The sequence below is a fragment of the Idiotropiscis lumnitzeri genome, chromosome 15 (assembly GCF_059441095.1).
Source record: "Idiotropiscis lumnitzeri isolate Australia: NSW breed Sydney's pygmy pipehorse chromosome 15, RoL_Ilum_1.0, whole genome shotgun sequence".
Lineage (NCBI taxonomy): Eukaryota > Metazoa > Chordata > Actinopteri > Syngnathiformes > Syngnathidae > Idiotropiscis > Idiotropiscis lumnitzeri.
In genome coordinates, this window is record NC_142405.1 from 7,293,897 (window position 1) to 7,315,964 (window position 22,068).

A 22,068-nucleotide genomic window follows, 5' to 3' on the forward strand; every position below is an offset into this window, starting at 1 on the left:
AACACCAAACGAAGTTTGTCCCCTTACGCCTTGCCGTAGTTGCCGGGTAGTGGAGGTCAGGCGTGCTCCTGAATCAACTGCGAAATGCGATGGAACCGCCGAAAATGTGACTTCCATTCAGAAATCGTAGCGCATAACACTCGGCTATTTTTTAAAATGCAATAGCATTGAGCTAAAAAAGCACTCGCTGTGACGTAACTCGGGAAGAACGTGAAGAGCGACACCAAAAAGCGACCGTCCGTTTTGTCCTACAAAGGCGGCGAGTTTGACGGGCGCTGGGCCTGACGTAAGACAAACTACCGAAGGAGTGACAGCCAACGAGGAGACTTCATGCCGCAATAGACAGCCCCTAATTGTGGAGAAAGGTCCGTTTAAACATGAGGAAGGACGTGAGGATACTGCTTGTTGGGGAACGTAAGTAGCGAGTGTGTTCAATGTGTCTCGGCTGCAAAGCGCTTTATCCGCTTATAATGTGTGCTAGCGAGGAAGCTAATGGCTAGCACTTCAGTAACCCAGTGTGCGGTGCATGTCAACATAAAGAAATAAAAGATCCAAAAATGTTTATTCCTCAGCATTCCACCACTAAACTGTAGGAGAGCACACCTTGTTGAAGTCAAGTGTTGGGTTTCATCAGCATTCAGGATGTAGGAGAAAAGTCTGATTCACAAACAATTTTGGCAGCTCAAACATTAGTGCTGAGATCAAGTTTTCTTTTTTTTATCATTATAAATGACATGCAAAGAGACCATATGTTTTTCTTAACTCTACAGCCAAGGTGGGGAAGACGTCACTGATCATGTCTCTGGTCAGTGAGGAGTTTCCTGATGAGGTGATGGCCGTGCGTGCACATTTTTGTGCAATAAATGGATTCATCGTTGCCTATTGATGCAAGTGGTTGTTTTCAACATGTCAGGTTCCTCTGCGAGCTGAGGAGATCACCATCCCAGCAGACGTCACCCCGGAGAGGGTCCCCACACACATTGTGGATTACTCAGGTATTGTGTTGACAGCCGTACACAAATGGAAGGATGGATGTGTTGACCACCATAGTGGTCCCCAACATGTTTTGCACCCGTCCCATGTTAAGCAGTATTTTTTGTTCAGTCTTTCCATCTGGCCTGCTACCAGTCCATATGGCCCACTAATTTCCAACATGTAGTTATAAAATTGTGATTCAACTTATTAACATGTAATACAACTTTACATTTGTTATCTTGCAGAGGCTGAGCAGTCTGATGAGCAACTATATCAAGAAATATCTAAAGTTGGTTGAGTTTCTAATCTCCTATTTTGATGTTTCAACAATTTCCAGTGTTTTTTTTTTCTCCCTCCATAAATAAGAAGCTGATTTGGCCTATTTGCCTTTTACAGGCAAATGTTATCTGCATAGTGTACTCGGTCAACAACAAGAAGTCAATTGAAAAGGTGAGCAAGGATCCTGTTTTGGCTGTTGTTGATTTAACTTGGGTGTGTTCCCAATTGCTTTGTATTACACACCTGCACCATCTGATGAGCGCTGAAACAAGAGCATTTATTTCTTGTTCAAAATGACACCCTTTAAATGCCTCATTTTTTATACATTTTGGATTTCATTGTGCTGGGATGTATTTGTTTTTTGTGAGTGTTTCATGTTGTGCTGTCCTTTGTCAGGTGACAAGCCATTGGATTCCCCTCATCAATGACAGAATAGACAAAGATAGCAGGTGTGTGTTGTATTTATCCCGACAGTCACTTAATTTGGGCTGGTTGTGCTGTCTTTAAACTGATGTTGCAAAAAATGTTCAGTTTGCATTTTTAAAACAGGGTTTTGCTTATATGATATTTATGGCTCACCCGTAAAATTGATATTATATAGTTAAATAGTGCCATTAATGTTTTAAATAGCTGCCGTGTTTTGCCGCTTATGTAATACATTGGATTTTTTTTTTTTTCTTTCTAGGGTGCCATTGATCCTCGTGGGCAACAAGTCCGACCTGGTGGAGCACAGCAGCATGGAGACCATCCTGCCTATCATGAATCAATACCAGGACATTGAGACTTGTGTAGAGGTAAGAAGAAGGCAGAAACGTTCACAAAATCATTCACAGCTACAAAACTCAACCTGGCATTCCAATCAGAACTATTCTCAAGATGCTGCCAAAGATTATACTTTGTTTCTGAGAAAATAATTAAGTGCCATTACGGTTTGGTTGCGTTTGAAAGCTCCAATTTCAAATAAGCCACATTGTGTCCTCATAGTGCTCCGCCAAAAATCTGAAGAACATCTCAGAGCTGTTCTACTACGCTCAGAAGGCAGTTCTCCACCCGACGGGACCTTTGTACTGTCCAGAAGAAAAGGAGGTGAGCTCTGTCGTGTACGAATGTTGAAATTGGCCGATGGAGCTATTTGCTAACATCCATGATGATCTGTCCCACAGCTGAAGCCTTCTTGCATTAAGGCGTTAACTCGAATCTTTAAAGTGTCAGACCTGGACAACGACGGCATCCTGAATGATAACGAGCTCAACTTCTTCCAGGTAGTACTTGATCATCGTCATCATCTATTAAATATTGCAATTCTCTGCGTCACCTTGTTATAATGCGCATGACGTCGCGTTCCTAATTGCTACATCTTTTGTTTGTTTGGTTTTTTTTTTATGTAGAGAACGTGCTTCAACACGCCACTGGCGTCCCAGGCCTTAGAAGATGTTAAAAACGTTGTCAAAAGAAACATGGCCGATGGCGTCAAGGATAACGGGCTCACGCTAAAAGGTCAGACGTCATCTCCGTCTATTCTCATGTGGGACAACATTTGAGACTACTTTTGTTGACTGACCTCGTCTTCTTTTTAATTTAAGGCTTCTTGTTCCTGCACACCCTCTTCATACAGCGCGGTCGGCACGAGACCACCTGGACAGTGCTCCGGAGGTTTGGTTACGACGACGACCTGGAGCTCACGCAGGAATATTTGTTCCCCGTGTACGTGCCTGGAAAACGTTCAAACTTGTAATTCCTTTGACGTCGCGATTTATGCCGATTGTGTTAATGTTTCTCCCCCCCTCCCAGAGTCAAGATCCCGCCTGACTGCACCACCGAGCTAAACCACAACGCTTACCTCTTCCTTCAGAGCGTCTTTGACAAACACGACAAAGTGAGTTGACGACTTGATTGCGTAACCAAAGTCAATCCCAAAAAGTGTCCTTTAAAAAAAAACCTCTCATGAATTAACTTTGCAGGATCCTCCCATGTTGTTTTCTCTACACTGAAGTTGAGGTGTTTGTGTGTTCAGGACCGAGATTGTGCGCTGTCACCAGAGGAGGTGAAGGACTTGTTCAAAGTATTTCCCTACATGCCGTGGGGTCCCGACGTCAACCACACCGTGTGCACGAATGAACAGGGATGGATCACGTACCAGGGATACCTCTCCCAGTGGACGTGAGTTTGTTTTATTAAGTCTTTTTCAGTTTACATGTGGTTGACTTGTACAAAAACTTACTGCCATGCAGGTTAACGACATATCTGGATGTCCAACGGAGTTTGGAGTATTTGGGTTACCTGGGCTACTCCATCATCTATGAGCAGGAGTCCCAAGCAGCTGCTATCACAGGTAGCCGAGGCATAACATTTTCAATGCGGGCTACTTTAGAATTATTTTCTTTTTTAAAAAGCATTACCGCCGACTTTTGTCTCGTCTTGGTTTTCAGTGACGCGAAACAAACGCATCGATCTGCAGAAGAAACAGACCCAGCGCAGCGTCTTCCGCTGCAACGTCCTCGGGGCCCGAGCAAGCGGCAAGAGTGGCTTCTTACAAGCCTTCCTAGGGAAGAGCCTGCAGGTCCGTCGGTGAATGTTTGCCAAGCATGTTGCAATCAAGGTTTTATTTTAAATAATACTGTGACATGCCATTTCTTGGTGCCTCAACTTTACAAATAGTGGCTGCTCTCGGTAGTGTGGCGGAAAATAAGCAAGCGTCCTTGAAGGGGGAAAAAAAAAAAGCTTTGATTCGTCGACAGAAGTGTCACTAAGCAGTTTTAATGGAATGGGAAGATGACTCGTTGGAGCGGAACCAGTTAATGAAGCCCTTCTGAAATGCCACCAGCTCGCCATCATGTTATGTCATTTAATTCTAACGGGCTTTTGTTTTTGGCGCCGTAGCGACAGAGGCGGATTAGAGAAGACCACAAGTCCCTGTACGCCAGCAGCACAACGTACGTGTACGGTCAAGAGAAGTACCTGCTGGTAGGTGACTTTTAACGAATGCTAAGAAAAATGCAGTTCAATCGATTTTGTTGCGTAACTTTGACACATGCAACACTCTAAAAAAAATTGCTTTATTGTGATTTTGTATTGCCTCAAAGGTGTCGTGCGTGTAGTAAATGTGAGAAGGTCCTCAAAAGCAAAGTTGACCGTGTTTTTTGTTTTTTCTCATCTTCCAGCTCCACGAGATGATGCCGGATTTTGACTTCATGTCAGAGGTGGACCTCGCTTGTGATGTGGTCTGCTTGGTCTACGACGTCAACAATCCGCATTCTTTTGAATACTGCGCCAACATATTCAAGGTTTGCACCCTTGCTTTTGCGCGTCAGAAAACCTGCATAGCGTACATGTTTTATAATTCTTCGTGAACAGAACTGGACCGATTTGTCCTACGCACCCAAAATTTTAATCTAGCAGTGTTATGATTTAACGAGCAACCAATTTAGCGAAACTGTTTTGTGTGTGTTGCAGCAATACTTGATCGACAGCAAGACTCCGTGCGTGGTGATAGCCGCCAAGTCGGACCTGCACGAAGTGCGGCAGCAATGCAGCCTTTCGCCGCACGAGTTTTGTCGCAAACACAAGCTCCACCCGCCCCAGCCGTTCACGTGCAACACGACCGACGCCCCCAGCAAAGACCTCTACACGAGGATCACGACCATGGCCATGTACCCGTGAGTATTCAATCCCCTCCTGGCCCTCACGCTAATTTTCATCTGGAACTCGCCCAACATTTTGTCGTTGCCATCAGTGTCTGCTTGACTGCAGAAGTGCGCAATTGAACCTCAAGTCTTCAATCGACTTTGCGGGTCTTACAGAGGTGTCTTAACTCCTTGAAAGCACTCTGATCATATTGGCTTTTCGAGTAGATTAGAGCAGTAAGCCGGCCAAGCCCTCCAAATCTCATTTTAGCTTTCCTGAAATCGTGTCGTCTGAACTGTGGAGCAATTAAAACCCACTTTGCTCAGCAGAGCTTGAAAAGCAGTTGCAGTGAAGTAAAAGGCTTACTTACCTCTTGCTACTGATTAACCTCAGTGTGATTTTAAAAAGGCAACCATCGCAGACCCTCTTTGAGTTTTTTCTTTTAACCCCTCCCCCCCAAAAAATCTGTACCAATGCAATGCTTACGACAGGACTCTCGAGCAAGGCATAGCTTGCCCGCCTCCTTTGCATTCAGGTCGCCCCCACCTCCGATGCGTGTTGTCTGTTTTGCATGCGCATACACGCATTCTCGTGTGTGTTCTTCCCCCCGCAGCCACGCCCGTCTCCGCTGCATGTGCGCCTGCAACAAGTGCACCTATTGCCTGTGTCAGAACCTCCTCAAGATGGAGTTGCTGCGCAGCATTAAGGCCCAACTGCGCAGGGTCGTTCACAACAGGTTCATATGTGGCGTTATATCCTGTCTTTCGGCATAGTCGCACTCCTCCTCTGTGTAGTTGTGGAGCAGCTGCAGTTCCACACAAGATGATAGCCGCTCCTGTAGTGCGTGCTTGTGCTTAAGTCCATAGAATAGTGTCAAATGAGTCTTTATTAGTCATGTGGTGGGGAGATTCTGGTTTTACAGAGGCAATTTAGATAGTAGTCAGCACACGAGACAAAAAAAAAAAAAAATGACTGAATGTATGAGTGAACTGGACTTAAATGCTTTATACGAGAAAAGTTCCAGGATGCCTGTCACAAAATTGAAAATTATAAAATGCTTTTGTACAAATAACGGCTTTGCTCTTTAAAAATAAATAAATAAATAAAAAACAAAACTTGCATTCCAGTTGTTGTAAATGTTGCCGTCTCACTTAGTCTGTGTTTCCGTTTCACCAGGCACATGGCGCAAGCAGACCTGAAGAACTCGACGTTCTGGCTGCGAGCCAGCGTGGGCGCCACCGTGTTCGCCGTGCTGGGCTTTGCCATGTACAGAGCGCTTCTCAAACAACGGTGATGCGACAGCGAAGGACGTTTCCGTCCTCATCGCCCGTGAGTCTTTTCCTGTCCTGTCTGTCATCCGAAAGACTGGCCACCCAATCGGGTTATTGCCTGCTTAATCCCGCCCCCAATTCGTTCATCCCCCTCCGTTATAGCAAGAAACCATTTTGTATGCATTTAATCATGAAGTGTCAATCCTCTTTTTGTTTGGGGGGGTGAAGTAAAATGCAACTTGCGAATGCCTACCGGGCAAAATTCTCAAACGCTGACATTGTGTCGGTGTTTGTTTAGTTTCCTCTCAGGTCAAGTCGAGGCAGCCACAAAGGGACTTGAGTGTGTTCATCGATGTGTATATGCAGTATCGTCCGCATGTAGTCCTGAAAGGGTTTTAACAATGACCAGGTGGCCTCTTTGCCCCACCAAATGGCGTCCAAACAAACTTCATCTTCACACTCATGGATGTCATGCAGCTGTTTTTGATTTAATTTATTAACGCATCAACCTGTTGTTTATTTTTTTTGAGTGCTCCACATGCTACAAATATATTTTTCATGTATTTTTGTATTTAGCGCAGTCAAATATATTTCCTTGCTGTTTTTAACTTGTATTGGGTTTCAACTAGAGCTTTACTTCTCATTTGTTAGATTAACTATTACGGCACCAACACAGCCAAGTGTCCCCCGCCTCCCCCAACCACTCCAATCTGTCACAATTTCTTTTTTTGTGTTAATGGGTCAAATGGCGGCTAATTTCACAAGTCAAAGAAATGGTTTTAAATATGTAATAAATCACATTTACACCCATTGTGTTGCCTTGGAAAGAAAAGTACAAGAGCGGATCATGACGTGTTTATTCCACATCCATTCAAACATAATTTACATCTCAGTTTAGATTCACAGTACACAAACATGTTTCACAAACTAGTGCAATGTCTTAAAAGCTTCCACTGGTTTATATTGTATATGCACAAAATATAACGACTTGGATTTAAAAAAAAAAAAAAAGGACATTGAAAAAGCAGCATTCCCAACTTAAAAAGAACTTGCATACAAGTTTTAATGAAATTTTTAATTATCTGCATAATTAAAGAATTTAAATATAGATTACATTTTTAAAAATTAAAAGAAGTCAGTTGAAGTTTGTCAGTTATCTCATAGTGTTTTGTCATACAATATATACACTTATACAAAAAAAAAAGCAAAGCTTATTCACATCCTACTTTACAACCACATTTTGCGATTTACTTTTTTACTTCACATTCACAAGTGGAGTACACGATGACGGAAATATCAACACATTTCCCCTGCTGCCAAAATGTATTTCAAATGTCAGGAAACAAAAATGGAAGTACTCAAGTGTCAGAATGGCATTCAGGCCTGCGACTGCTCCCTGAGGAACTCCTCGAGGACGGCGATGATGCGGCAGGCCTCGGGCAGGTCGCTGTGCTCGGCATGGGCGTTCTGCAGGAGCACGTCGCCGTTGCCGCAGCCCTGCAGGAACTGGCAGCAGCGGAACAGAGCGTAGTGGCTCATCTCGGCCTGACGCACGAAACGCTTCAGGCTGTTCATGTCCTGGATGGCCTGCGAAGAAAGACACATGCGTGCGCATAGACATGAGTCGCCTAGAGGCGGAGTCCCAAAGTTGTGTTCTCACACCTTCAATTTGAAGTTCTCCAGGATCTGTCTGAGGAGGAAGGGGTTGGCCCGTTCGGCCGCGTTCAAAAAGGCCTGACTCCACTCCTCACAGAAGCGATTACTGACTGCGGAACACAATATGCACACACCCCGTTACGACATGCGTCCATCCAGCCGATGCGTCGGGACGACTTACCAGTGTTGGTGAGTGTGGGCGGCGCGTCGGAGCAGTCGACGGTCAGGTGGGAGTGCGCGTCCTCCGACATGGCCTTGCAGAGGGAGGCTGCAGTGGTGTCTTGCTGCGACAGGCCCTGCAATCTGGCCGCTTTGATGAACCTGGACGGTAACGACACAATCAATGAATACACGCAGGACAACATACCGGACGCAAACCCTGACGAAAACAACTCCTCTCACCGGGACACGTCCGTCTTCGTCCTGTCGTCCGCATTGGTGACCTCCACATGATGATGACTCAGAGCCTGTAATCAGGGATCAATATTTATGACTTTACAGATATGGTAACTTGCAAAACTCCAACAATATGAAATAGTATACATTGAAAAAATAATACTGTATGACGTAATTAGAAATGTTGTTATATATCGTTTTAAATCACCTTATATATCGGGGATGAGCAATTTAAATGCTGGCTTAAATACTAAACTTAATCAAGGGGCCGCATATGACCCGGAGGCCACCAGTTGCCCACCCCGGATTTATATAATGTGGATTTTTGTTTTTGTTTTTAAGCAGCTGCTTTGGTCGCCTGTACTTTTGTGCATTTACGCCACTGTGACTACACGCTTCATTATTTCATCCGCAGGTCGGCCTAATATACATAATTCGAAATTTCGTTAAGAATTGTTTTAAATCCGGACCACCACAACTTGGCTCATCACCCGAAATGGCTTAGTGTCCGAACCGGTCTTTAAAGCGTGACACTTACGGCATGCAGCAGGAAGCAGATGTTGCTCTGGACCAGTTGCACCACACGGTAAATGTGCATGATAGACTCTTCGTACCAGCGGCTAAGATATGGACGCAGCTCCGTCTCCAGGTTTTGCAGCTGTCGCAAACATACACAGTAACAAGTCACATATGACGCCAAAGGAATCAATCAAACGCGTCTGAGCTCTTTCGGTACCTCAGGCGTTTGCAGACTGCTGTGCAAGCCTTGAACGTACTTATCAAGCTCTAGCCTATATGTGCACCCAGTCAAGGAATACATCAGGATGAATGAGTGAGGATGCCCACAAAACATAGAATAAATAAAAGGATATAAATTGAGTCCTTTTTCAGAGCCTCCTAGGAAGCAGATGACGTGTCCGTTGCCGTCGGCATCGGGTTGCTCTGGAGATCGTTCTTGCTCCAGGAGGCAGCAGTAGCAGCCCACCGCTTGCTCTGGAAGGCTGCAAAGACAACAGACAGAATGTTAACAATGTAGCATTAAATATTGAATTCTTAAAAAAAAAAGTTCTAATGAAAGAAATGCGCTAGTAATAAATTGTTTTATCCTGTGGAAGTTACTTGCATGGACAAAGGCATGTGGATCACCTGAGCTCCACAGTGGCAATGTTGCCCATGCCTCCCAGGAGGGCTCCTTTGCTCAGCCTCCTGGAGATGTACGTGCGAAGCTCGGGTTCCGCCTCCGCGGGCAGGCTGCTGTCAATCAGTGTCAAGCTGGAGAGCGGAAGGCACAGTGGTCAGTATGGATAAGTGCAGCCATGTTCCATGAAGAACTGGGAGGCCATTGAACAGGAAGCAGATGGAGACAGCTACACAAACACACACAATGAAATACAGTATTTAAAGTATGACCCGCATCAGGGGTGGGAAACCTTTTTGAGTTTTTAGTCTTTAATCAGAAATGTCATAAAAGCAAATAGAAGTTAGTTTATTTTCACAAAAAGCCATTTTTCCCTAGTTTTGGGTCAAAAACAGTGTTCTGGTGAGACAAATCAATGTTCTACTGCTGATTACTAGAGACAGAAAAAGTGAGAAACTAATTTTTCTGATAAAAGAAGAGAGTCTACTGGACCGGCCATGTATGGCCCACATACCCTATGTTGCCCACACCTGGTCATTTTCCATGGAAATCATAACATTTTCACAGCCAACATCACATCTAGCAGATGATCGAGCAGGAAAGCAATGATCGCTGAGGAAGTGAAAATGAAAAGAAAATAGATGCAATGCTGCTTCCCATAGCAGCCTGCGGATGTGCACAAAAAGTGAGAGAAGAAATCGAGAAGGCGGCGGCTGGCACACAGCTCCTGGGTTACCTAAAGTCCTCCTGACTGGTTGTGGAGTCTGCACGCCTCTGGTTCCAAGCCACATTTTCCTCGGTAGTCTCCGATCTATGACAATACGCACTTTCATCATCACCTGCTTATTTTATCAATGCACACGTGGTGCTTGCAGATGAGGCAGGTAGATAATTTCAAGTATAAGGTCACTGAAAATACCCATAAAACCAAGCAGATTAGATAGATAGATCCTTAATGCTAAATAATAGTCACCTCGTGCCTTCGTACAGATAAATGGCGTAGTAGCAGTTCAACTGAGTCTTTTGGCTGTACGCTGCAATCTCCTCGCTGTCGAAGTCATCTTTCTCCTCCACGTCAATGGAATCTTGGAACGACGACGTCTGGGATGTAAACATGGTCCTGACGTTGTACTGATAAAGCAAGCCGCAGGCTACACAAGCACGAGTCAGTGTTTTATTTAAGTATCGTTTATGCCTGGGTTGGATGCTGCTCTTTTAAAGACGCAAAATGATAAATATGAGGTAGCCTTCATGCAAATTATAAAGGAAGGTGCAAGTAAACAGTTGCTATTGAGAATGCGCATGCGTCAACCGTGTACGTCCTCAAATATGTCCGACCGCAACAAGTAGTATCAAATTACATTAAATTAAGCTTCCAACGGTGAAGGTAAGAATTTGGCTAAACTCTTGGGCCTGCGCAAGGCGCGTCACTGCAGGCATGGCCACCATTTCGGAAGCGGTTGGGCTATTGTTATTCAACGAAAAACAATTTCACGCCACACAAATCAAAGTAAACTACCGCAACCTAGTTGTCGTTACGCAACATCACAACATATTCCGGTGCCACTTTGTCGCCATCTCCTGGTCAGTATGAGAAATGCGGTCGGTGACAACTTCCGGAAATTCAAAAATAAATTAAACCGTTTTTCCATTCGTGGGCCCCGTGGTATCTTCCATTTCCGTTGTAGAAATAAAAATTCAAAACCTAACTTTTAGACAAAAAATAAATAAATAAATAAAACACTTTTACTGGCTTCTGATTTCCAATTTTTATATGCATACTGTGGCTTCACAGTCACACCTGTATAGCATGTCAGACTGCCACTTCAGTCCAGTAGTTGTATCTCCACCTATTTGTATTCAGTCCATGCAAGTGGACAGAATCCACCTAACCACTATTTCCTCGTCCTCATTAGGGTTGTATGTAATTCCAACCTGTCCAGCTGACTGAGCAAGAAGCGGCGCATTCACTAGAACGGTTCAAGATTTGCAGGAAACATAATCATTCACACCAACTTAGAGTTCTAAAATGAACCCAACGTGCATGTTGTGCAAAACTCGCTCATATTCAAACCCTGAACCTCAGAACTGTGGTGCTCCACCACACTGCAGTTTCCAACCCCTCATAAGAATCAAACAAGACAGTTGTAAAAATAACAATTTATTATGTTTACCACCTTGCTGCTTGCCTACTATTTGGAAAGAATCACAAGAGGGCCTAGAATAATAACATCACACATCTTGGTACCTGAAACAGAATGAAATCATGTGAATAAAAATTTTCAGCATTGAACCGCCTTCTAGAGGCTCCATTTGTGTCTTACCGTCAGACTTCAGATGTTTGTGGGAATATTTTTTGCAGGCGCCTTCACAGCAACGGCACACGTCAGGTCTCCCATCTACATTTTCCCATCTGATAGAAAAAGCACTTTGAACTGCACCGCATTCACATAACTGCCCTCCAAAGGTGGGTGGGGCTTCATTAACTGAATTGATGATTAATTATGATTCATGTATGACATGCAAATGGCGTCCATTACAGGGAAAGCAACTATTTGAGGAAATTAACTATCATTTAAGTTTAAAATAAAAGTGTCTTAACCGTTACCTTGAATGCATATAAGTGCAGGCCTTGTTAACAGGGCTGCTCCTCCACATTTCAGAGGTGACTTTCAGCCGACATGTTAGATAAAGCTGGAAAGATTTATAATAAAAAAAAAAAAAAGTTTTAGAAATATCAAAGCTGAAACTGCAGTCAGTATACCATAAGCAACCCTCACAGCGTTTCTTTCTTCCTGGTTAAACAGAAAAGCATCCAGCTGCAGCTGGAGTACATCCGCCCTCGTTCTGGACAGAAAGCGCGCTCTCGATTCAGGCTGTCTTGAATCCGTGAGACACCTGAAAGACAGACAACCGTGACGTCGGTGGACCTGCTTGAGACGCACCCTTTGCATTTGCATCATACCCGTTGTTTTCAACGAGGAAGTATCGGGGCACGGATGCCGCATCTGGGCTCAGAGTTGCCACGCAGCTGTCAATGAAGATCCTTCTCGGTTCTGGATCGGGTTCGGTGTAGGACGCCTCCACGTTGATCGCGTCTCCAAGGTAGAAGACATTGGATCGTCTCACGCTTTTCCAGTCGCCTACAACATGTACGAACTTAAACAAACGTACACACTCCCAGATGCTGATGTTGTGCTTTACCGGACATCAGCCTCAAGGAGAAGGCCGAGGACTTTCTAGACGGCGCGACAATCTGAAGCGGCACCCAAGGTTGACTGCTCACAATGTGTGTCCTGTTCAAACACACAATCGAGCACATCGTCGCTTTTGTTCTGCCGTCGACAACTGCAGGAACAGATTCTTGATACTTGGACAAAAGTAGTTCTATGGTATCACGTTAGTAATGTTCATTATCCACTGAAGGATAGAAAATGGACTCCTCCAATATGCATGTCAGTGTAGTCAGTTACTTTTTATAATGACAGGACACAGGAACAACCATTTGGGTCTTCCTTGCGATGCCATGACGATGGAGGGCAGGAAAGAAGGTCAGCTGGTTCGAGTAGATCAAAGAGTCGGCGGATACCTGCAGTTGGAAAAAAGTTTGCTTGACTAACTAGACTGGTTTTGTGCAAAGTATTTTTTGCACAGTAGCTACATTTGATTACAATATAACCTACAGAATATTTTTGTGGCAGCTTCGGGATCCATTAATGCCTTCTATTCCTATATTCATAAGACTAAAAATAGCCGCTATATGCAGTCGCGCCGATGAGGTTTTCCCATTGCAAAAGCGAGCAGAGGCTACATGTTTATTTTTGGTTTTGTTGCACTGTAACCTTGAGCTCAGTTTGACAATAAACTTCTTGAAATCTCTTTTGAAAAATATTTTCCAATGATATCTGCCAAACTCCTTTTCATTTCGTTTTCATACATGCCTAGCTGAAGGAACTGGGGAAAAAAAAGTCTGCTGAAGTGTGTTGTTTTAAGATGCTAATAATTCAATTTCACGTTTAAAAAGGTGACAGCAAAAGTCCTGAAATGGAATTTTTTGCATCTGTCCGCTCCAGTGGGATGCTTACTGTTGCATCCTCTACTATTAATTCGGGTAAGGATGAATGAAGGCTCAGGTGTAGACGGAAAACTTTTTAATTACAACGAAGCAAAAAAACAGGAAGACTTGAAGAGCTCTCATTTACCTTGCTCAATCGCACGCACTGCGTGATGACGTCACGCATAACCACGTGATTCAACACAGACCACAAATACATAACACTTACCGATAGTCCAGTTCCACAATGCTGGAGTCCAGCCTTGATGACCAGCTCAGAGTCGCCAACAGGGACGGCCTGGCACTGTCTGAAGCCGGAATACTCAACGCCACCCAAGAAAATGTCCCCAGGAGACACCATCAGTCCATACATGTCAGCTTTCACCAGTATGATCATTAACGTCGGCGTGCACGTCACACGCACGGGTGGCGGAAACACATTGGATTGGATTTCGCTTGTGTCATCAGTATCGATGATAACGACGGGGGATTTGTACTCCCTCCCATCTTGATCAATCATGGGTCCATCCTTTAGAGTCCGAATGGCAAGAGAAGATGGCAGGAGCAGTGAGAGAGAGAAGAAGTACGCCAGCATTGTGTCGGTCGCGAACGCGTTGAAGCAAGCATACTTCATTGCTCCTGTTTGGTGGATGAGCGTGCACGTCAAACCAATCAAGTCAGCTGTCAGTAATTAAAGACTGATTTGGTCGCACTCGATTGGCTGGCAACCACTTTTGGGTGTTTGTGGATTTTCACCATTGTATTTAATAGGACAACTGTTGCTAAGCAGAACTCCTGAGGTTCAAATCTAAACTGTGCCATTGGCCAATGAAAAATAAGATCGACGGTTAAGCAGAATTCACATGATGCAAGATTACAGTTTCAGAAAAAAAAAATCATTTTATTATCTCTTTGGGTCCTTGATAGCATTGTCAGATTGTGGCTCAGTTACGTTTGAGACGAGTGTGACTTCCACCTCTGGCCAAAGGTCAACAATCTCCGTGGCGTTGTCAACTTGTCCACCTGGCATGGGGGGTGTTGGTTCAGGAAGTTCACTTTCTTCTTCATCTGAATCAGAAAAGAGAATGAAAACCAGTTGTCACATGACAATGCATCTTGCATACCTTTCAGATGCATTTCATTTGTGGAGTCGACAGTGGGAGTGTTGTCCAAGTCAGCGCTCTCGTCGTCCTCCAGGTCTTCAGTGAACAGACCAGGAATTAGTCCCTTCTCTGGTTCTAAAGCACAAGTGCAAAGTTAGACGAGAACCTATCATGGAGTTTGTTTAGAGCAGGGGTGGGCAAAGTTTTTGATTGGCGGGCCACAATGGGTTGTAAAAATTGATGGAGGCCGGACCAGGAGCAGATGGAGTGTTTTGGTAACCTCACCACATTGGAGAAAAAAAAAACCCACTTAATTTTAAATGAAAGTGAACAAAAGCATTAAATTTGTCTTTGAAAAAAACAGCATTTAGAAAAAAATAATTTCTCACGTTCGGGCCGGATTAAAGCGTTTAATGGGCCACATGCGGCCCCCGGGCCGTAGTTTGCCCACCCCTGGTCTAGAGCCACACTCACCCTTCAAGTAGTTGAGGCCGCTCATCCACTGGCTGCCGTACAGAGCAGGCCTGCTGATCTTTTGGAGCACAGGAGGCAGCTCCTCTTCAGGAACGATCCAACTTTTCTGCTTGGGCAGAACCAACATGGGACCTACTTTTGCCTGCTCTTCCCACCCTGGAGAGAGAAAAAAAAATGCATTGAACGTCAAACTGATGTTTGGTGCCAGTTGGGACATTCCAGCATACCATTTGCAGGAAGTTTGCTCCTCCATTGAGATTCTTGTTCGACTGGTTTGAAACCACGAGGACCAAACTTGGCCGGCTTACTTTGATGTCCTGGTTCGCTTTGACAATACCCACACAGGTAGTCGTTGCCGTCAGCTGAACGCCACCTACACAAAAGACAATTTATACCAGGGGTGGGCCAAGAGCATGTTTTTAAATCTAACCTACTGTGTTCGGCATTTAATTCATTTACTGCCAGCCCACGTAAAATGAACTGATTTTTTTGGCGCCTATATCCGTCAATGGCAGCGAATGAGTAAAGATTTGGTTCTTTAAAATTATTTTTATATAGGATTGTTAAATTTACCGCTTGCCCAATTTAAAAAAAAAAAAAAAAAAAAAAAATCAAAATTCACCTACAAAAAACGTTTGCCCACCTCTGACCAGCTGCAGATTCAAAATGAAAATCTAACACTTGCCTCCCGTTGATGTAAGTGCACGCTTTGTTGGGCGCTTCCGTGTCATGGACGGGCACCGCAGTCATGAGGCACGTGATGTAAAGCTATGGAAAGGAAGCGCCCATTTTAAAAGCATCAATTAAGTGCGCATGAATACGTCAAAAAAGGTCAAGCCTGACCTCTCCTCTGTCGTCATCGTGGAATCTGAAGGCGTCAATGGCCAATTGCAGCTTGTCATCTTGCGTCCGCGCGAGGAAGCGAGACTTTGAAGGCTGAAGCTTGGAATCCAACAAGCACCTGTTCAAGGAGGGGAGGAGATTTGTGATATTTTAACGACACAAAATGTAACATTTGCCATCATTGTGCAGTTCTATATCAAAAATTAACATTTCTTCCACAATGTGACCTTTTTAGCATCGCTAAAAACAAAAAGTGGGTCATTTCCCTTAAGGACTCATTTCTCACCTTTGGACCAACAAAAATGTTCCGTACTCCACACCATTCTGATTGATATTGCATCCAGGAAATATGAATTAAGCAGAAAAAATCTACCCAAGCAGGCAGCCATTTTGCCACTTGACTGAAAATGACATCACAGGTGCTCAGGAATTGACCAATCACGGCTCACGTGACCGTCATGACCTGACAACTTGGGCACCAATGTCATTTTCTGCGTTTCGACACGTACCCATTTTCAATGAAGACATATCTGGGCAGAGAATGGATGTCCGGCTGTAACGTGGCCACGCAGCTGCTCAGGAACACTCGCAAGCCCACGTGATGGCCCACTCGCACCGAGGCCTCGATGAAAATCGTCTCGCCCAGGTAGAACACATTCGCGCCCCTCGCGTACTGCCAGTCGTCTGCAAAGAAACGCTTGCAAGTATATAAAGAGAGAACCAAAATAGATGGTAGGATAAAAACACACCTGTCATGATTCTGAGCTTAAAGTCCAGCGTTTCCGCTGCAGCTTGTGTAGACATGAAGGGGATCCAGGTGGGGGTTATCGAAGAACTGGACAGACTGTAGCGCCTGAACAACCACAATATTAGAACCGCTTTGTCCCAACATGTTGACACTCACACACACACTCCCAGTACACTTACCTTGCATAGTGACACTCGATTGGAACGACGGCACCGTCCATTCGGATCAGCCCATCGGGAGAAGGTGCGGGATTGTAGATGAGCAGATTGGTGTAGACCAGCGACACGTCAGTCATCTGTCAAGTAACCAGACAGAGGTGGCAAAAATGGAGCGTTGACAGTTTATTTAAAAGTCACTATGATTATTGTTGGGGCCCAATTACAAGGCGGTGCAAAGACAGGTTGGAGGAAGAGAGAAAAAAAAAATACTACAAAAAAAAGTCCATTGATCCATTTTTATTCACTGGCTCAGATGCAAATGTTAAATTCAAACAATCTAGTTTTGCATGAATAAAAATGTCATTTTTTAAATTAAGTCTCTTTTGTTGATTGCATATTAAGTCAGAATGAATGAAACAAAGTTCCTAATCAGCTTGTTTTTTTTTTTTTTCTTAATTTTGCATATTTGAGCCAAAACCACAAATTCAAAATTAGCTTATTAAAACTAGGGGACATTTTTGCAACGTGTTGAGATATTATGAAAAAAAACAAAAAACACCTTGGCTCAATAAAATGTAAAACACTGATATCAGTCTTACCCAGTATTTGGTGCCACAATCCAACAGCCCAACGATTATCCTGTACTCATGATCAGAGACCGGCGAGGCGCTGCAGAAGCCGTCATCACGCTCCACCCCGAGTCGCACCTCATAACTGTGGACAGGCACCCCGACGCCAAACAAGTCGGCTTGGATTAGGATCTCCAGCGAGTCCGGGTGGCAGGTCACCCGAACCGTGTTGAGGGGCCGCCGTTGGTCTACCGGAACCCGTTTGGAGTCCTTATGGTGGTAATGCGCGCGACTCTTCGGAGGGAACCGAGGGTCATGGCCAACCAGCGAGGAAGTCACACTTGACAAGAAGAAAACAAGGAGTAAAACCACCATTACTGAGCAACTCTGGACTCAAAAACTCCTCCTGCACCAAGACCTGCCAACTTGAACGACAGTCACCTGAGAACCTTCTTATTGGACAGCCAGTCTGGCGAGCTTGGTGCTGCACAGCTGAGTCCTATTACCCACTAATAGTGCACAAACACGTGCACGCGCACTCAGACGACTTCACTCAAAATGACACTCCACATAATCTGATCGCTATCGATAGATAACACAAAATCACAAGTAGAATTAATTCATATCCATAAATTGAAAAATAAAGTGCATGTTGAAAAGCACACAAGGACAAGAATTATTAATGAGGTACAAATTGGTATAATTTAACAAATCATTAAAATAAAAAAATAAAAAAATGTATCCATCAGAACTGATCACGGTGATTGAATATAAAAGCACACATTCAAAGGGATTTACAACTGAAATATATATTTTACTTTCCATAAATCAAGCATATGATGATTGAATGGATATTTTCACTTGTGTTTTTTTACACAGAAATTATAAATCTCAACCTACAGTGTATTTTTTTAGCACTTTCAAATTCAACATGTGGGCCGGATTGAGACCCCCAGTCGGCTAGTTTTGGCCCATGGGTCGCATGTTTGATACCACTGGTGTAAAATATAAGGAACAAGTATGGATGGACAAATGGATGGATAGATGAGGATAGCTAGCTAGATGTATAGATAGCTAAAAAACAAGTTAGCTAGATTGATAGCTAGCTAGCTAGCTAGCTTGCCACCGCGATAGATACTTTTGGCGGGGAATTGATGTATAAAAGTGCTTTTTTTGGGCGTTTGTGCTTTAAAAAAAAACAAAATACAAATCTTGACCAACCTAAATAAACCCTTGTAAATAATGGCCAACTATCTTCAAAGTTAAATATTCTCAAGCAGCCAGATGGACCAACTATCCGATTTTGCTGTTAGTCTACAAAATTTCCAGCTAAATCGTTTTTAAAAAAAATGATTCAACCAAGGGCAAAACCCAGACATAATATTGAACGTGCACAATAATAAGAAGAAACGGTTGCTTGCGGGTGTGATGTATCTTCCTGCTTTGCGGCAAAGAACAACAAATAAAGTAAGGGCAGGAAATGGTAGGAGAGTCATTGTGGCTGAGGTTCAGTGCAAAATGTTGAAGGCCGACATGAAGATCAGCGTTGTGTTCGTTGTCGTCACTGTTTGGCTCTTGAAGGGTAAGAAGAAGTTTAATTTTTTTTTTTGCTCATTTCAATCATCTTTTGTGTGTGTGTGTGTGCAGTCAACGCAGATGTGAGCTTCATGCAGCTGGCCGAGATGCAGTCTCTAGAGCTCACGTGCCCCCCTCAGCAGGACCACGGCGGCCTGACGAGTCTCCACCTGTACCACCGCAGAGGCCCGGCTCAGACCACCCTGCTGTCTCTGGCTCAGGGCGGCCAGGGTGACCTCAGGCTCGATCCCGACTACAAGAGACGTCTGCGGCTGTCCGGAGGGTGCAACTCGTCGCAGGTGAAGATTATCCTGTCACACTTGGAGCAAGGGGACTCGGGGCTGTATGTGTGTGAAAACCGAGACAACGGCTCGCAGCGCGTTTTCATCACGCAGGTTTTCTTGCTGGTTGACGCCTCAGGTAAGAAAATAACTTCTGTGTACACTGGATGGGGTCGATGGGGACGGGTTTTGTGTAACGGAAGTGTAAAAAAGCTCAATGTCAGAGAACTTCCAATTTATCGTTGCCAAAATCTCAATTTTTGCCCACTCAAAGTGCAAAATATTGAAGCAATTGTTTTCAATATTTTATATAATATTTGATTGGTAGTAGTTTTCTTTAATCAAGTTTTTTTTTTCTCTCTGCGTGGGGGGGGAGGGTTCCTTACTGGCCATTAAGTCCAAAATATTGGCATGTTCTAATATTTTTTTTACATATATAAGGACAATTTTTAAACAACTTAAGCAATGATATATACATATATATAACAATAAAGCAATTCTCAGTTATATATTCTTAATCCTCTGCAAAGAGTGACTGATATTACTGAGTGTGTTAATGCTGTGTTGGTGCAGGGAGGCGGCATTGTCAGTGTTCTTTACGCTACCCCCCTCTGCTAATGAGCATCTTTTCAGCGACCGGCCTCATTCTCATCATGCTCTTGTGGCTTGCCGTGGGAGAATGTGTGAGTAGACCCAAAGAAGAAAAAAAAAAGGCAAAGGGGCTTCTCTTTCTTGTGTTATCATCAAACAATTTTTTAAATGTGTTTTAGGTGAAGGCTAGGCCTCCTCCTCCTCCCACAAGGCCAGCTGCTGTTCCCATTTATGAGGAAATGACCAGGAAGCACCAAAACTCCGGCTCCCCCCCGAACAAGCAGGAAGCCCTGGAGGAGGTCACTTCTCCATTGTATGCAAACACACCCGAGAGACAAACGCAAGACAACTACTACGCCTGCCCCAGACACATCACCCTCAGAGCCTGAATGGAAATGCCATACAACGAACCATTTTTTATTTTTAAGATCTTTGAACAGCAAATTTAATGCATGGATGGGTGGGCAAAGTAGTCCTCGTGTAGCCCACCCAGCATTAATTCTTTCCCGAATTGATTAATTCAAACTGCGATCATTTTACTTTTTGTATTCCTTAATCTGATGACATACTTTTGTAATAGATTTATTTTTGTAAATAATATAAATATATAAAAATAAAATGTAGATTTAAATGTATGAAATAATTGGTTAATTCATTATATTAATAAAAAATTTTTTAATTATGAATTATTGTCCATTTTAATAGTATTAAAACAAAATTATAATTTATTTAGACACAGCACTGTTTGTCTAAATAAAGCCGCTTAACCAACGTCGCTATACTTCCATGGCACCAAAAATGTCCGAAGAAGGTTGCTCTTAAGAGGTATGTTTATTATAACCCGTATAAAAATTCTATTATTGATAACCACAATGACATTTGGAATTATGACAATAGCAGGTAGATCATAATAAAATACGGCTTGTAGTATTTTATATTATCTGATGAGTAGTTAGTAGATAAGGATTCCTAAATACTGTTGATGTGTATTTTCTGGTATTTTCTTTACATTTTTTGACTTCCTGTAGAATACTTTTAGTATTGCACTTTATGGTTATGCATGTTCAAAATAAATAACATCTTTGAAAAGCACTACTTTTGTCCAAATTATGCTCCTCAACTCACAAATGCCACATCTCTGTAAAGGCCGCATCCTGGATCCAAACCAGTCAAACTCAGAACTGTGAAGCATTGAATTGAAATATTGACCCCCCCCCCACACACACACAAAACAAAGAGGACTTTTTTTTTCTTAAACAGCCGAGAAAAAATTGCTATTTTATTAATATCTGAAAGAAGCTCCATAGTTCATGAAAACATTTGTTTTTCGGTGCATGTTGTTTGAACAATCACATTCTATGAGGAGAAAGATATACAGAGAGAAAAATCAAAATAAAACATTACAAGCCACTGACTTTGAAAATCATTAAATCTCAGTACAGACATTTTCTTTTCTTAATACCCCCCCTCCCAAAAAAAAAAACCCCAGCCCTAATTCCAAAACCCCATTGATACCTCAGCCCCCCTCCCCCCCGAACCCACGAAAAATCAAATCAAATCAAACCCCATAAAAACCTTGAGGGTGACAGGCTGGAATCCCACAGTGCTAAAGAGTGAGACGCTCATTGGTTTTTAGGAATACACAGCATGGCGATGTAACGCTAGGTCGATCGGAATCAGGGGACAAACATCAAAAATTAACTAAACATTTACTGGACCCCCCCCCCCCCACATAAAACCCCTGCAATAAACCAGCCACGCCAGTGTAGGCCATGAAATCGCCATCCTCTGCTCCTCCGACACTTGTGCATAGTTTTCGTGTTCCTTTACAACCAGCTCCTCGTTTTCACAAACATTCTCGCCGTGCGAACAAATGTTCCGCAAAAACTCATCTTTTCATGAGCCACACATACACACAAAGAAAAAAAAAAAAAAAGGTAAGAGAATAATGCACGACGCTCCTGATTCAGTCAGGATGGGACCTCAAGATAAACTAAACAGCATTTTGCATCTTATTCACTGTCTTTTTTTTTTAAACAATCCACATTTTCTGTTTTGAAATGTAAAGCAATTTTAATATATAGATTTCATATATATATATATATATGTATAAAGCACTCCATATTCATTTAAAGTCCATTATTTGGTTATTATGTAACTGCTACGGATTTCAAAACGACAGGTATTTGCTCCTCCTTCTCAAATCCATAACTTTCAGTGCTTCGATGATTTGTAATAATATTCGTCAGCAAAATGTACATTAAAATGATGTGGAGTTGGTACTCTGGAACCCTGGCCTTCCTGAGACGAGATCCACTTTTTCATGTGTGCAA

At 43.3% G+C, this 22,068-nt stretch overlaps 5 protein-coding genes across 7 annotated transcripts; 2 read left to right on the forward strand and 3 right to left on the reverse strand.

The window, feature by feature from the left end:
• The first annotated feature begins 12 nt into the window (after positions 1–12).
• Positions 13–6,959, forward strand: rhot1a (ras homolog family member T1a). Of its 2 annotated transcripts, XM_088316347.1 has the most exons (20): positions 13–414; positions 771–829; positions 914–995; positions 1,221–1,264; positions 1,372–1,425; positions 1,651–1,703; positions 1,940–2,048; positions 2,239–2,340; positions 2,418–2,516; positions 2,643–2,751; positions 2,838–2,958; positions 3,046–3,130; positions 3,269–3,414; positions 3,486–3,586; positions 3,684–3,814; positions 4,135–4,218; positions 4,416–4,538; positions 4,708–4,910; positions 5,492–5,614; positions 6,055–6,959. In XM_088316347.1, exons 1-20 carry the CDS (start codon positions 378–380, stop codon positions 6,170–6,172), a joined length of 1,983 nt encoding a protein of 660 aa, XP_088172473.1. In that variant the 5' UTR covers positions 13–377; the 3' UTR covers positions 6,173–6,959. The 2 variants fall into 2 exon arrangements, with proteins under 2 accessions (XP_088172473.1, XP_088172474.1); XM_088316348.1 differs by lacking the exon at positions 5,492–5,614 and having other exon boundaries at positions 15–414.
• Positions 6,960–7,217: 258 nt separating this feature from the next.
• c15h17orf75 (chromosome 15 C17orf75 homolog) lies at positions 7,218–10,700 on the reverse strand. Of its 2 annotated transcripts, XM_088316349.1 has the most exons (10): positions 10,313–10,694; positions 10,076–10,150; positions 9,348–9,473; positions 9,070–9,202; positions 8,938–8,994; positions 8,740–8,859; positions 8,208–8,272; positions 7,987–8,126; positions 7,812–7,915; positions 7,218–7,736 (listed from the first exon to the last, which is right to left on the reverse strand). In XM_088316349.1, the coding sequence occupies exons 1-10, from the start codon at positions 10,453–10,455 to the stop codon at positions 7,527–7,529; spliced, it is 1,173 nt and encodes a 390-aa protein (XP_088172475.1). In that variant the 5' UTR covers positions 10,456–10,694; the 3' UTR covers positions 7,218–7,526. The 2 variants fall into 2 exon arrangements, with proteins under 2 accessions (XP_088172475.1, XP_088172476.1); XM_088316350.1 differs by lacking the exon at positions 10,076–10,150 and having other exon boundaries at positions 10,313–10,700.
• A 784-nt stretch (positions 10,701–11,484) lies between these two features.
• LOC148322596 (zona pellucida sperm-binding protein 3-like) lies at positions 11,485–14,077 on the reverse strand. The gene is made up of 8 exons (XM_088317185.1): positions 13,623–14,077; positions 12,813–12,928; positions 12,544–12,635; positions 12,305–12,482; positions 12,120–12,237; positions 11,948–12,033; positions 11,664–11,752; positions 11,485–11,587 (listed from the first exon to the last, which is right to left on the reverse strand). Exons 1-8 carry the CDS (start codon positions 14,025–14,027, stop codon positions 11,532–11,534), a joined length of 1,140 nt encoding a protein of 379 aa, XP_088173311.1. The 5' UTR covers positions 14,028–14,077; the 3' UTR covers positions 11,485–11,531.
• A 190-nt stretch (positions 14,078–14,267) lies between these two features.
• Positions 14,268–17,755, reverse strand: LOC148322597 (zona pellucida sperm-binding protein 3-like). The gene is made up of 10 exons (XM_088317184.1): positions 17,319–17,755; positions 16,741–16,856; positions 16,563–16,666; positions 16,323–16,497; positions 15,814–15,931; positions 15,656–15,738; positions 15,198–15,343; positions 14,971–15,126; positions 14,518–14,631; positions 14,268–14,461 (listed from the first exon to the last, which is right to left on the reverse strand). The coding sequence occupies exons 1-10, from the start codon at positions 17,661–17,663 to the stop codon at positions 14,298–14,300; spliced, it is 1,521 nt and encodes a 506-aa protein (XP_088173310.1). The 5' UTR covers positions 17,664–17,755; the 3' UTR covers positions 14,268–14,297.
• Positions 17,756–18,785: 1,030 nt separating this feature from the next.
• Positions 18,786–20,827, forward strand: LOC148322598 (uncharacterized). The gene is made up of 4 exons (XM_088317503.1): positions 18,786–18,870; positions 18,936–19,283; positions 19,718–19,827; positions 19,915–20,827. Exons 1-4 carry the CDS (start codon positions 18,807–18,809, stop codon positions 20,122–20,124), a joined length of 732 nt encoding a protein of 243 aa, XP_088173629.1. The 5' UTR covers positions 18,786–18,806; the 3' UTR covers positions 20,125–20,827.
• The last annotated feature ends 1,241 nt before the right edge of the window (positions 20,828–22,068 follow it).

Excerpts from the sequence above, each read along its gene's own strand:
- rhot1a (XM_088316347.1), top strand. The coding sequence starts at position 378 with ATGAGGAAGGACGTGAGGATACTGCTTGTTGGGGAAC. Across the intron at positions 830-913 it reads GTGAGGAGTTTCCTGATGAG|GTTCCTCTGCGAGCTGAGGA; the intron begins GTGATGGCCGTG and ends TCAACATGTCAG. Across the intron at positions 1,426-1,650 it reads ACAAGAAGTCAATTGAAAAG|GTGACAAGCCATTGGATTCC; the intron begins GTGAGCAAGGAT and ends GTCCTTTGTCAG.
- c15h17orf75 (XM_088316349.1), bottom strand. The coding sequence starts at position 10,455 with ATGTTTACATCCCAGACGTCGTCGTTCCAAGATTCCATTGACGTGGAG. Across the intron at positions 8,273-8,739 it reads TCTGCTTCCTGCTGCATGCC|GCTCTGAGTCATCATCATGT; the intron begins GTAAGTGTCACG and ends CCCTGATTACAG. Across the intron at positions 7,737-7,811 it reads TGGAGAACTTCAAATTGAAG|GCCATCCAGGACATGAACAG; the intron begins GTGTGAGAACAC and ends CTTTCTTCGCAG.
- LOC148322596 (XM_088317185.1), bottom strand. The coding sequence starts at position 14,027 with ATGAAGTATGCTTGCTTCAACGCGTTCGCGACCGACACAATGCTGGCG. Across the intron at positions 12,929-13,622 it reads ATTGTGGAACTGGACTATCG|GTATCCGCCGACTCTTTGAT; the intron begins GTAAGTGTTATG and ends TTCCAACTGCAG. Across the intron at positions 12,238-12,304 it reads TTCCTCGTTGAAAACAACGG|GTGTCTCACGGATTCAAGAC; the intron begins GTATGATGCAAA and ends TCTGTCTTTCAG.
- LOC148322597 (XM_088317184.1), bottom strand. The coding sequence starts at position 17,663 with ATGGTGGTTTTACTCCTTGTTTTCTTCTTGTCAAGTGTGACTTCCTCG. Across the intron at positions 15,739-15,813 it reads ACGATGACGACAGAGGAGAG|CTTTACATCACGTGCCTCAT; the intron begins GTCAGGCTTGAC and ends TCCTTTCCATAG. Across the intron at positions 14,632-14,970 it reads CGGCCTCAACTACTTGAAGG|AACCAGAGAAGGGACTAATT; the intron begins GTGAGTGTGGCT and ends CTTGTGCTTTAG.
- LOC148322598 (XM_088317503.1), top strand. The coding sequence starts at position 18,807 with ATGTTGAAGGCCGACATGAAGATCAGCGTTGTGTTCGTTGTCGTCACT. Across the intron at positions 18,871-18,935 it reads CACTGTTTGGCTCTTGAAGG|TCAACGCAGATGTGAGCTTC; the intron begins GTAAGAAGAAGT and ends GTGTGTGTGCAG. Across the intron at positions 19,828-19,914 it reads GGCTTGCCGTGGGAGAATGT|GTGAAGGCTAGGCCTCCTCC; the intron begins GTGAGTAGACCC and ends AATGTGTTTTAG.